A 12239-nucleotide genomic window follows, 5' to 3' on the forward strand; every position below is an offset into this window, starting at 1 on the left:
GCTAACACAAAGGTGAGTAAAGGCAGCCTCTAAAAGGGAACAATCTTGTTTGACCCTTTTTGGAAGCCCTGATACATCTGGATTTGTGAAGAGCCTGCCTCCTGCTGCAGATGAAGCCCGCACTGTGCTTTTTTGGAGTAGGATTATAACATCTTGCGCAGCAAGATGGAGACAGAAGCACCTTAGAGGAAGGTCCAAGGAGGACAATGCTGCTTAGTTGTGTCTGTGAGTTTTTGTACGCTTTGAGGAAACAAGCTTAATGAACAATTTAAACACTGTAGAATTCCCATGTTTCTAACACTTCACAGCACTGAAGTCTACAAAGAGGAATACACCTTCCTTTTAGAGGTCCCTGGGGTGGGGAAAGAGACACACACGTGCACAGCACCATGAAGACCATTCTGAAATTCGAGTTATAACGTAAAGCAAAGCACCAGTCTTTCCACACTTCAAAAAAACAGTAAAGAAATCACTGTTGTTCAGTGTTACAAAAAAGCCTCTGCTCTTGCCAAGTTCTAGAATTGCAGAGTTCTAGTTCTAAGTTCTAATCCACACTTCAGGAAGGTTAACAGAGGTATGGGCGGTGACAAACTGATTTTGGGTTTTTTTGTTGATGTCAATGATTGCCTTCTTTGATGACACCAGTCTGATGGCTACGACTAAAGCTTGTTCCCTACTGCACCTTCCCCTCCCAGCTGACAAACTTAATTTACTAATTGTCTCAAGAAAAAGAATTGTTGTTTCTATTCAAGAATTTAAAAAAAAATCCATGAAAAAACATGTTTCATCTTCCCTAATAGTCACTGTGTAAACTGCTGGAGAATCAGACAGACTTCACTGGGTTTTTTTGCCAAAGATTTTACATGACATTTTTAACAGCGTATATTAGATGGCGTAATTGTTAAAGCTGGTAATTGTAGGGTTTTTTTCCCCTTCGGTTCATCTCCTCAAATTTAATAATGGATGTGTTCTTTGGGAGGGACTAGGTACACACTAAGAAACTTTGAAATGTAAATGCTCTGAAGTAGTACAGGGAATACTTTCCTGTCAATGACAAACTTGAGGAGAAATTTTAAAACTTAAGTACTTCTACATAGTGTCTGAAATCTTCTGAAAATGAAAAAAATTAAATCCTTTTCTGATTGTTCCAGAAGTCCGAAACGGAGATGGTAATTTACTTACCACAAAGAATAAACTTGGCAACAAGCACTTGAAAACCTCATATATTTACCACATAAAACTGTTACAACAGACAGGATACATTGACGAAAGAACTTAAAACACTTATGCAGGATAAAATTTGACAACGGTTAAAGTAAATCACTTCCTAATCTGCCTCTGCAGCGGCCAGAGCAACATCTATAAAACAGATACTCAATCTGAAAGGAGCCCTTTCCATAACTGCTACAATCATTATTACAGCAAAATGAAAACTAGTTTCATTTGTACTTTCATTAGTCTAACATCATGCATTTTATACAGAACTACTGCCCCCATGAGTCAAGTCAGGCATAAATACCGTTTATCTTTTCTCAAATTCAGAATTTATTCACTTCAGCTGTGTGTCATGAACTTTCAAACTGATATGCAAAGCAAGATGCTTCTAAGGGCTTAGTTGTAGTCCATTAGTTTTAATAATCTGAATTACTAAACAGAAGCATATTTGGGAAAAACAACTGTGGCATTTTAAAATATTATTGCTTGTACATCTTACAAGAGTATTACGGAGTTTTGCTAATGTCTGGTTTTAGCTAACTAGCACATTATAGCATAAATAGGTAGGCAGCCACAATTCCAACTTCAAAATATTACCCAGATTGTAACGTGTCACTTGGAGAAGTTACAACTGCAACAAGTAGTTTAGCAGGTTTTTAATATCATTTTAACGCACTGAACTAAGGCACAAGAATTTCAGTTTCAGTGGGTTTTAATACTGAATAAAAGCTGGAAAGTCACATGCAATTTTAAACCTGTTTCTGGGCAGCACTATATGACAGAAAGGCTTCACTGCTAGACAAAGCTCATGCTAAATTTCAGTTCCCTTCTCAGTCAATCACAGGCTCAGAAGCCAGCAGGAAAATCTGAGAATGCGCTCATCAACTTTAACAGCTATACTTGGAGGAAGGATAAAAGAAGAAATGAGCCCTATAAACTGCATGTAGGTCTTCAATTAAAACGCCCCACTTCCAGGACCACCTGCGTTTAGTTGCATCTACTTCTTTGTTTGATAGCTGACACAGGGAAAAGAGTCGTTTTTAAATGGAAGAAAATACAGACATTTCAAGGCAAGTAACAGAGAGAACAAGAAAAACATAGGACTAAGGCCACATCCAAAAGCCACTCGTATTTGCCAAGAGGAGAAAAGTCTACAGGAACCCAAGCAATCCAAGGCTAACAGTGGTACTAAAAAAGGACACTGAAAAAGAAGAGTAATTCTCAACATGCAATATCCCCTGACTCAGTATTTCATTTTTTCCCTGAAGTATTTTGGAAGCCAAAACAAGGCAAGGCAAGGCTGTAAACAAATATACCTTTATAACAATACACTCCACTAAAACAACCCCACCACTATATAATAGGACTAAAATTATTTCAGTAAAAATAACTCCCAATTATATGTACAGACCTCAAGGCGGGAGGGGAGGTGGGGAACAGGATTGAAAGGTACAGAAGGGTGGCACAAAACATCACATGCTGACCTCTATCTCTCGGAGTTTGGCACGCTTTTCTTCACTCATTTCTGAATATTTGACTGATGACTTAGATTCAGGCATTTCTTCTTTAATAGGATTGGAATACATGTGTTGCTCTTCTGACTTAGAACTCTGAGTGTCTTCCTCATCCTCACTTTCTTCTTCTTGACTTTAAAGAAAACATAAATAAATTTGTATATACATCTCCATTAATTCTTAAGACTATTATCTGTTACAAAATTTGCCATCTCTCCTACTAAGTTTCTATTAGTTACCAGTTTTGCAATCTGTTAGTTGATTACGTTATTTAAAAGTCTGCAGCTACAGAAGTCTCCGTCTGCGAGAGATATATGTCTAATATTTTCATTTAATTAGTTATTTTTTTCTTACTCCTATAATTTACACTCTTCATGTAGAATGCAGAAGAACGTTTGAAATTTAGTCACAAAAATCAGTATTTAACTCGGCTACAATACAAGTCTGCTACCTCAACAAAATCTCTTTAAGTGCTGTAATCAGGATTTTCAGATACACTAAGTTTTATAAAAGAAAAAAAAATAATTACACTTTTGTTTTTTGGAAACAAACCTGATACATGGCAGATACACAAATTTATATTCCCAGACTGGCCACTAGAGTGCTGCAGGACTACATACAATGTAGTAAGATATTTAAAGCGTTACTAATAGATGTTCTCAATTGCCTAAAGAACAAAGTAAAAGACTGCTCAAAAACAGCAGACAGCATGAAGTCTATCAGCATCCAAAGAAACATATACGTCAAAACATTATTCACTGTGTTTATCTCAAAAGCAAAAGGCAGAGGGTTTAGATACATTCATGCATACCAGACATCAACCTTTCCAAACTGTAAAATACTACTACCTTAGTTCTTACTATTTGACATAAAGTTATCAAATCAGCATCAATGTACATCAATTGTTAACAACTCTACTAAAAGGTGTAATACATTGTGTTAGAAAAACATTACGGGGGCCGAAAGCAATGCCACACTAAAATCCTGATTTCTCTCCAATTTCTTATTTTCCTACTTTCTAAATTTCATTTTTGTTCTGCTCTTATAATACATATATATTTTATAGGGAGTTCCACAGACACCCAACTTCAGTTGAACATGTTTTCATCAGAATGAAAAAGTATTTACTTTTGAATTTCCTCCTCCTCAGATTCTTCATGTTGGTCAAAAAGTTCCCACTTAGAAGTAGTAACAGCTAGAAGAGACAGTAAAATAATTTTAACAACAGAAAAACCTATCACTTAATCTGAAAATTAATATTTGTACACGTAATAAAAATAATGTGATAAATTTTACCAGCACCTAGCACTTAATACAGACTTTCTGTTTCACAGAAATACTCAGAACTATACATCATCAGAATATTTACTATTTACAGAACTATTAATTTACCCTGCATATCATGTTTGAATAAATCCTTCAATAGCAGACAAGTATTTGTCAGTTTGCAAAATCTCATCTTCCAAACAAAAATTTGGAAAGACTGCCAACCACATACCCAGATTTTTTTTCAATATTTATTCTTAATGAACTAGAAATTATTTTTAAAGGTTGGTAAGTTACTGAAGTAGAATAACATAAACAAAAAACTACAAAATTCACTAAGGTTAAAAACCAATAAAAGAAGTTACAATTGGAAAAATCCTACTGTATAACTGAAGAAATTATATTAGCACTTGAAAACAGACCAGTTAGAAAATAATCATGAGATAGGTAAGTGACATTAAGCTTTCAGGTCACTTAGGAAAAGTGTCTTAGTTTAATATGTACTTTGAAAACTAACCTTGAGCTTCCAATTCTGATTCATCCACTGCCTCCCACTTCGAAGGGGCAACTTTAAATATCGGCTCATTCTTTTTTGAGTCTTCAGCCGTATCCACTGTTAGGGAAAGAGACATAGAAAATAATTTCCAAAGTTCTACAAAATTTCAAATGGGAAAACCCTAACATAACAATCAGATTTATATAACGAAGCTTATTATACCACTTAAATATTTGCAAAGAAAAGAAATTAGGATTTGGAACCTGATATGCATATCATCAGAAAACACCTGCTGCGTCTCTGTAGCAATTACAATCTAAAAGCAGTTCTTAAACTCATTCTTCCTAGAACAGACTGAAAATAGCCAATTCAACATTTTACAAAACTACATGACATGTTAATTCTTGGCTGTACTTGTAAAAACTATTTGGGGGAAAAAAAAGGTCATCAAAAATTGAAGATTCAAATTGCAAGTAAAGTTTAAACACTTCATACAAGGTACTCCATCAAGATCATCATCCAGCGATTTAATTGGGACTCCATCCAGATCATCAATAGGAGCAGCATCAATAGGAATTCCATCCACATCTTCCAGTGGAGCACCGTCAAGTTCTTCCTCAATGGGAGCACCATCAAGATCATCTGGTACCTCCTGAGAGCAAATAATAGTTAATTATTTCTAGAACTAATCTACATTGCTTTTCTTTACTTCTCCAACTAGTGATTCATTTCTTTTTAAAGGAGTAGCTTTAAAAATACACAAACCCCCAGAAAATCTCAACTTTACAAATTTTTGCTACTAAGTACAGTTGCTTATTGCAAAGGAAAAATACAACAATATCCTCCTATAAAAAAAAAATCACAAGCAAGAATGTGGTATTTGTCCACAATGTACTGGAAGCTTTGCATTACCCATATTCAAAAGAAGAGCGATTAAGCTGAGGTTTAGCTTGAAATGAGCCACAGTCTGATAAATCATGTTTACAACATACAAAAAATTCCCTAACCACCAGTAATCTGAACAACTGACAAAAATCAACTATTTAGGTGTGTTCCTTAAATTTGTGTTCCTGCTAAGTGATAAATACACCTACATATTCTAACTTGTTAGGTACCGGCACTGTCCTTCACACATGCATGTTCATCCCACCCTACTGCGAAGGGAAGGAAGCAAACCTTCCAATGATACTGTAGGTCTCCCTCCCATCGCTCTGAAAGGCATGCTGCCACAGAGTTACCAATGAACTTATCCTGAACATACATCCACTTATTAGCGTCTACTGTTTTGATTCTCTTTAAAAATATTTATATGCAACTGTAAACATATCAGAATACATTCACATAGTGCTAATGGTATTCCATAAATTTTAAGCCTAGAGCTTCAAAATATTGAATAATAATTTATACACATCACTAAGCAACAACTGAACCTCACTACATATCCTGTTCAAAAGGGGGGGGGGGGGGGGGGGTGAGAAAGAGAGAGACAGAGAGGGGGAGAGGGAGAGATGCTGTAGCATAACTAGAAAGTTATCAACTTACTGCTCTAATACAACACAGCAAAGATCAAAGTAGAATATCACCAGTGTAAATGATCTATCACAATCTTCCTCTCAAACTAAGAAAGCTCATGTGGCTCCATTACATCCAAGTGTGACACTCAAACCAAAAGAAAGTGGATGATTCAGGTAGCCAGATGCCTAGCTATTTAGAACTGTCAGCGATTAAAACTAATGCCTGAAATTCTAACTCAAAATTCACAGAGAGATACTACAGTATTTCCACTATAAAGGAAATACCTGTCATTCTGCACTAGTCTCCCCTGAAATGGTTTTACAATTGAACTCCACCACAGCACCTAATCTATAAGCAACAAACACACAAGCAAATTAAAACTTATTTTCTTTGGAATCCTTGCTCTTAAATACAGTATTGTATTTAAACTTAAATACAGTATTGTAAGGTATTTTCAGATGCAAATTCTGTTTATTCACCTTAACATAGGTATCAAAATAATCCTTGCAAGCCCTATTTTATATTTATACATTTTTCCTTACTATCTACTAGCATCACTACCAAGGTCACTTACCTCCGTTTCTTTATCTTCCATGATATTTACAAGCCCCAAGAAAATATTCTGTAGTTTGATCAGAAATGGTTCTGGATAGATCGCCCAGTCTTCCCATGCTCGGAAGCATGTCATTACCCGTTGCTAGAAGTAATAGAAAAAGAAATGCTAATAAATTTGTATTAAGAAATGTTAAGTGATTGGAAATACACCACAGACAACTACTACTATAGACAGCTACTCTTAAGTAGTCCCATACTGGAGAATATTACAATGATACTATGCTGGGCAAGACTAGTAATTGAACAAAAAAAACAGATAGGAACTACTTTTAAAAAAAAAAAAAGTCTCACTTCCATTTCATTTTTCCTTTAAATTCCTGTTACATTATCAATTTCAGCTGTTCAGTTCCTAGCCCAATAGTAAATTTCATTCTGCCTAGATGTTCCAAGCAAGTGCCTCTACTAAATGTAACAGAAAATATCTTTCCTTTTGTAAATTAAAATAACTAAAATTTAACACTGGCTTATTCATACTACTGAACTGAAATCATGTTCCTACTTTCATTTGTGTGTAGAAGTGAAGTATATTTGAAATGATGGGCTTCAGCACAAACCTGACACATTAAATGTAGCTAGAGATGTAGATATTATTTAAAAAAAAGTAAAATCTACTGCCTGTCTTCACTATACTACTTAATAAACAGGTCTAAAATAGCAGATAACTGAAATTAATTCTCAATCCAGAGCAACTGGGAGCAGAGAAGGTAGGACAACCGGAATAAAGACCTTAACACAGAAAAACTAGCTACACTGTAAGCTCTGAATTTAAAGATTCTGATTAGAAAGAAAAAAAAAAAAAGGACAAAACAAAAGAACTGTTGACACATCTTTAAAACAGGATAAGGAAAAGCTACGCTGGCAGTGAGAATGGGGAGAAGCAGAGTACTTTATCTCAACAATCACTTTCAACTACTTATGGTCAGATTGTTTATCAAATCTTAAAAAAATAAAGCCTAGCTATCACAAAAATATTAAAAAGTAACTTTGTGCTGTTATGTCCAGCAGTTTCCTTCCACGCAGAGCAGCCCAGATTTATTTTTGAAACTAAAATATAGGTGGTCCAACAATAATCAAAAAGCTAGAAGGTCTTGTTTGCAGTACCAAGTACTAGACAGATACCCTCTCAACTCCACAACTACACATCTACCAGTACACTTCAACTGTTGGATGCTAATTTTCTTCCTCAATTTCACAGCTATCTCTGCAAGACAGAAAACTTAAATTTCATTTTTTATTTTTTTTAAAAACAACTTAGTTAAAAAGCTTGAGGTCTAAGCCACCTATCACAGTATGCAATCTCTTGTGCAGGAGCATCTATTTATTTGACTTCTATGTCATGTAAGTAACAATGAAATACAATACATACCTTGAAATTTTCAGACTGTAAATGGCCTTGTATTGTACGGTAAGTAGCATTGAGATCAGAGAATATCTGACATAATTTTGTTTCAAAACTAGAATTAAACATATACATTTCTTTAGTTAAACTTTGTAATACAGGCTTTCTGGACATATATAATTCACGAAAATACCTGGGACACAGGACTCAAAAGCACAAGGTTCTGATCCCTATAGTAGCCATGAACTGAACTATAAAGCAAATATGATTACTATATATTAGATCACCTTGGACAACAACAGAACTGTGAAGGGAGATCTTCACATCTGCTGCAGTCTCTTTATACAGCCTAGAAAGATTGGAGGAGGATAAAAGGAGTTTTACAACCTTATACACAATGAAAGAATGGTCTCAAAATTCAATTTAAAAAAAATCTTAGTTACGTTTCTGTTCTGATTTACTCAATCAGGTGCTCAGTGAAAGCACAGTGAGTAACAGCTGCCTAGCTACCCTTGAATTTCTCTCAATGTGCAAAAAATGAACCAGCACAGCAAAGACACACTGCAACAACAAACATCTGCAAACACTAGAGTTTTGTAACACGCTGAATATTCCCCATCAAGCTACTGCAATACCAGAAAGACTCCAGGCAGCAGACACAAGCAAGTACCTAAAAAGGACAAAGGTCCTCTCCCTTGGACACTTTTCCTAAATTCTGCTCAACACCTTAGAAATAAAATAATCCCATTATAAGTTCTCCAAAGTTCATGGAGAATTAAAAAACAGCTTTTAACTAAAAAAAAAAAAGAAATTTTCAAAAATTAACTATTTCACATGGGTTATTTGCTATACCACACCTTGAGTATTATCTACAAACTGTCTTTCTGTAAAGAGGCACAAGTTATTCTCACCTCTGTGAGGTTCCATGCCAGCATTCCCTTGCATAGGGCATATACACTTTTTGCATTACAAAGCAATACTATGCACCAACATGCTGCATCTTACACATTTTCAGGCAAAGACATTTAAGTATCACCAGTGTTGTAACAGCAGCCTCATAGAAAAGTGTGACTTTCGCTACAACCACATTTAACCAGTGATGTACAAAACTGAAATCAGAATATTCTTTTTCTTTTATTCATCATCAACTAAAATATTATACTTACAATTTTCTATAGTAGGAAGCATTGGCAACTTTAGCCGAAGAGTTGTATAACACGTCTGACACTAGATATAATCTTGCAATCTACAATAAAGCACATTTCACGTTAAGAGAACTCTAGAGTTTTAATTACCCAGAAAACATATGCATTTTTCCAGAAAGGATACAAGTACCTAGAAGTATTGAATTACAACTAAGTGTACGTAGCCATATTGTTAATAAACATGCCAAGAGCCAATTAGCCCTCTGTTATGCTACAGGTTACTACCACTGCAACATGACACTATATAGTATTACAAAAATCATGGCATTCCAATTTTTATTTCCTTGTTTGAACAGACTATTCTGCTGTTTTCAACTTCACAGGAAGGCAGAACATCATTTACAAGCAAGGTGAAAAAGAATAAAAATATATAACAAAATTCTACAGGAAAAAAGCATACTTAAATTCAAGCCCACATTTTAATACAAAACCTCAGTGCTATCTGAAACTTATGAAATAACGCTTGTAAATGAGATGCACATGTTGTTAAGTGAGCTCTTCCCCCAGAATACAAAATCTCCACACCTTCTTCGGAAGAGGAGTCTTCAGAATGGACAATGATTCTGTAATGCAGTCTACAATTTCTTCAGCAGCTTCCGCATTATTTAGACAGAAAACCATTGCATCACCAATATCATTTTTCCGAGGTGTTAATCCACGCAGAATTTCCTCTAATTTGTCCCTCTGTCTGAAATATCAGAAATATTAATACTTTCAATATAAAATTAACAGTACTTTGGTGAATTTCCATTTAACAATGTCTTATTTTTCCATCTTTATGACAAAAGCAATTTATAATATTTTATATTCTGTTGCTTAAATTTTTTCAGTGACTGATGACCATATGCATCCACATTACATAAATAAAGTGCAAAAAATTCCCACTCAGGTCTTGACTACATACAGAAATCAAGGAAAAACAAGTGAGAAGTACCTAATGCAGCACATCAGTATCTCTAATAAACTGAATTCATAATGATAATGACTTTACATGCATCCATTTTGATTTAGACTTAGAGTGTGCAAGTGATTTCTGCTGTGGAAAGCATTAGATTCATAAAGCTACTAAAAGCGATTATTTCAGGTTTTCCCTGACCTCCACATACAGAGAACACTCTGAAAATCGTATCTTTTTGATCCTTTCAAAAAGATGACATAAGAAATAAATTATGTCTTAAAACCTCCATGACTATCACTGGTATCATAACTATGACGAAAAGAACAAAACACGAGAAATTCCACATGCTAAGGACACAGCTGGATAGCAAAATTAAGAAAATCATGGATATGTTTCCACTACACTTACAACTCACAGCAAAGCACTCCGATTATCTGTCTCTTCCTGCTTATTAAAAACTGCTCTGTTTTAATGTCTCATGAACAGCATCAATAAGTTTAAGATTATAATAACTGTTTAGTTCATGAGATCATAGCGATATTGACAAAGGTGCTTTATACCCCCACCAACAGACAGGAACAGAAAAATGTAGACGAACTCTCATCTTCCCAATCCCCTCCGAACAAAGAGTTAACAGTAACTGGATTGAAAGGACTCATTGTTCAATGATGACAAATCTAACCACATCCAAAATGCATTCAGCAACAAGTATAATCAAAAGAGACTAACTGAAAAGCACTGAGGTTAAGAGAGTTTCTAATAATACTATGATAAGCATGGTAACATCTTAGGGATGATGCATTATACCTACAAAAACAAAACAGGAAAAAAACAAACAGGTTAGCAGTTAAAACAGCAATATAAATTGATGGGTGTTCATACTCTTCCTTAAGTGCACCCTTCTTGTTCGGTTCCTCCACAAACGCTTCTGTTTCTTGCTCTTCTGACATCCCGTGCAAGTATGGATTCAAAGGTGGTGGCCTCCAAAATGATCCATTTTTGAACATACGGAAATCTTCTGTCCTCCACTTGGTTGGAGCATCTCCCTACAAAAAAAAGAAGTATTTTTATTTTGGTGTTCTCTAATTTCATTATGCTTGAAGTTACAAATTGTCACTGATTCTACTTGCCTGAAGAATTGAGTAAAGCTTCCATCTGTAATATACGTGGGCTGGAGTCTGGTTTTCAAATAAAAACCTAAACCAAAAAGTAGACATAAAACCTATTACAAATTATTTAACTGAAGCAAATTCAGAGGAACTAACAAAAAAAAAAAAATAACCAAACCCTGTTCAGAATCCCACCTCAGCTACCAGTGAATTTAAGATAGCTGAAGTCATGTACACCCACAGTGCATCTGTGCAGAACAAGTGCAATTGCTCCATGCACATACATATGGAATCTGCAAAGCAGAGTGCAGAATTCCACAGAGGCACAGTATTTCTCAGAAGTTGAAAGCAGAATGAACAGGGTCAGAAAGAACGACTGTGCAGCCCCACGGTACAGCAGAAAAATCATCAGTGCAAAGAGTAACTACGGGAGCACCTGCAACCTCAGCACAAGTGGTGCAGGAACTCAGTTAGGCAGTTCAGTTGCTCAGATTGAATACCAAATGACTTGAAGTGTTCTACCAGTAAATTGTCTGTCTCAACACCGACAAGATTAGGGAAGGCAGGGAAAAAAAACCCAAACCAGCCAAAATGGCAGCGTGTTTTTATGGCTAGGGTATTTTGACCTGCATATTTTCTCAATTTGCATATAAAAACCATATATGAAGCACTTCAACCTTACTGCAAATAAAAATTCTTTGTAAAGATCACTTCATATTCCCCTGAAAAAGTTTTTCAGAGACTGCATTTCACAAGAAATTTGGAAATTGATCCTTTTTTTTTTTTTCCATTAATGACAAGAACTAGAAATTCTGACAACTTCACTATGTCAGCTCAAGTTTAATCCTATTTGTATTGACATCAAAGAAAAATGGCTCCCAGCTCTTGCTAAAGGTTAAAAATTAGGTTCTGGGAAGACTGGACTTAATTAAATTGAGTTCCTCTGTCTGTTTTGAAGAGTATTTTTTGTTTTTTTTTAAAAAAAATGTATGCTACTGCTTCCACTGATGACTTTGAATCCCTCAGAAAAGTAGGCATTAAATGAAAAATGTATTTATTATATTTTA

At 35.2% G+C, this 12239-nt stretch overlaps 1 protein-coding gene across 8 annotated transcripts in view; it reads right to left on the reverse strand.

The window, feature by feature from the left end:
• The window catches only part of U2SURP (U2 snRNP associated SURP domain containing), a 46220-nt gene that overhangs the window by 10800 nt on the left and 23181 nt on the right, over positions 1 to 12239 (reverse strand). For 6 of the 8 annotated variants that reach the window (XM_080410465.1, XM_080410464.1, XM_080410461.1 and 3 more), the window contains 10 exons: positions 11194 to 11260; positions 10946 to 11109; positions 9691 to 9853; positions 9127 to 9206; positions 7988 to 8075; positions 6581 to 6703; positions 4987 to 5143; positions 4513 to 4608; positions 3858 to 3924; positions 2700 to 2862 (listed from right to left, as the gene is read on the reverse strand). In XM_080410465.1, coding sequence (XP_080266591.1) covers positions 2700 to 2862; positions 3858 to 3924; positions 4513 to 4608; positions 4987 to 5143; positions 6581 to 6703; positions 7988 to 8075; positions 9127 to 9206; positions 9691 to 9853; positions 10946 to 11109; positions 11194 to 11260 — 1168 coding nt within the window. Of the gene's footprint in view, positions 1 to 2699; positions 2863 to 3857; positions 3925 to 4512; positions 4609 to 4986; positions 5144 to 6580; positions 6704 to 7987; positions 8076 to 9126; positions 9207 to 9690; positions 9854 to 10945; positions 11110 to 11189; positions 11261 to 12239 lie in introns of all 8 variants that reach the window. The other 2 variants (XM_080410463.1, XM_080410460.1) reach the window with 1 other exon arrangement.

Source organism: Falco punctatus (assembly GCF_963210335.1).
Source record: "Falco punctatus genome assembly, chromosome: 13".
Classification (NCBI taxonomy): Eukaryota; Metazoa; Chordata; class Aves; order Falconiformes; family Falconidae; genus Falco; species Falco punctatus.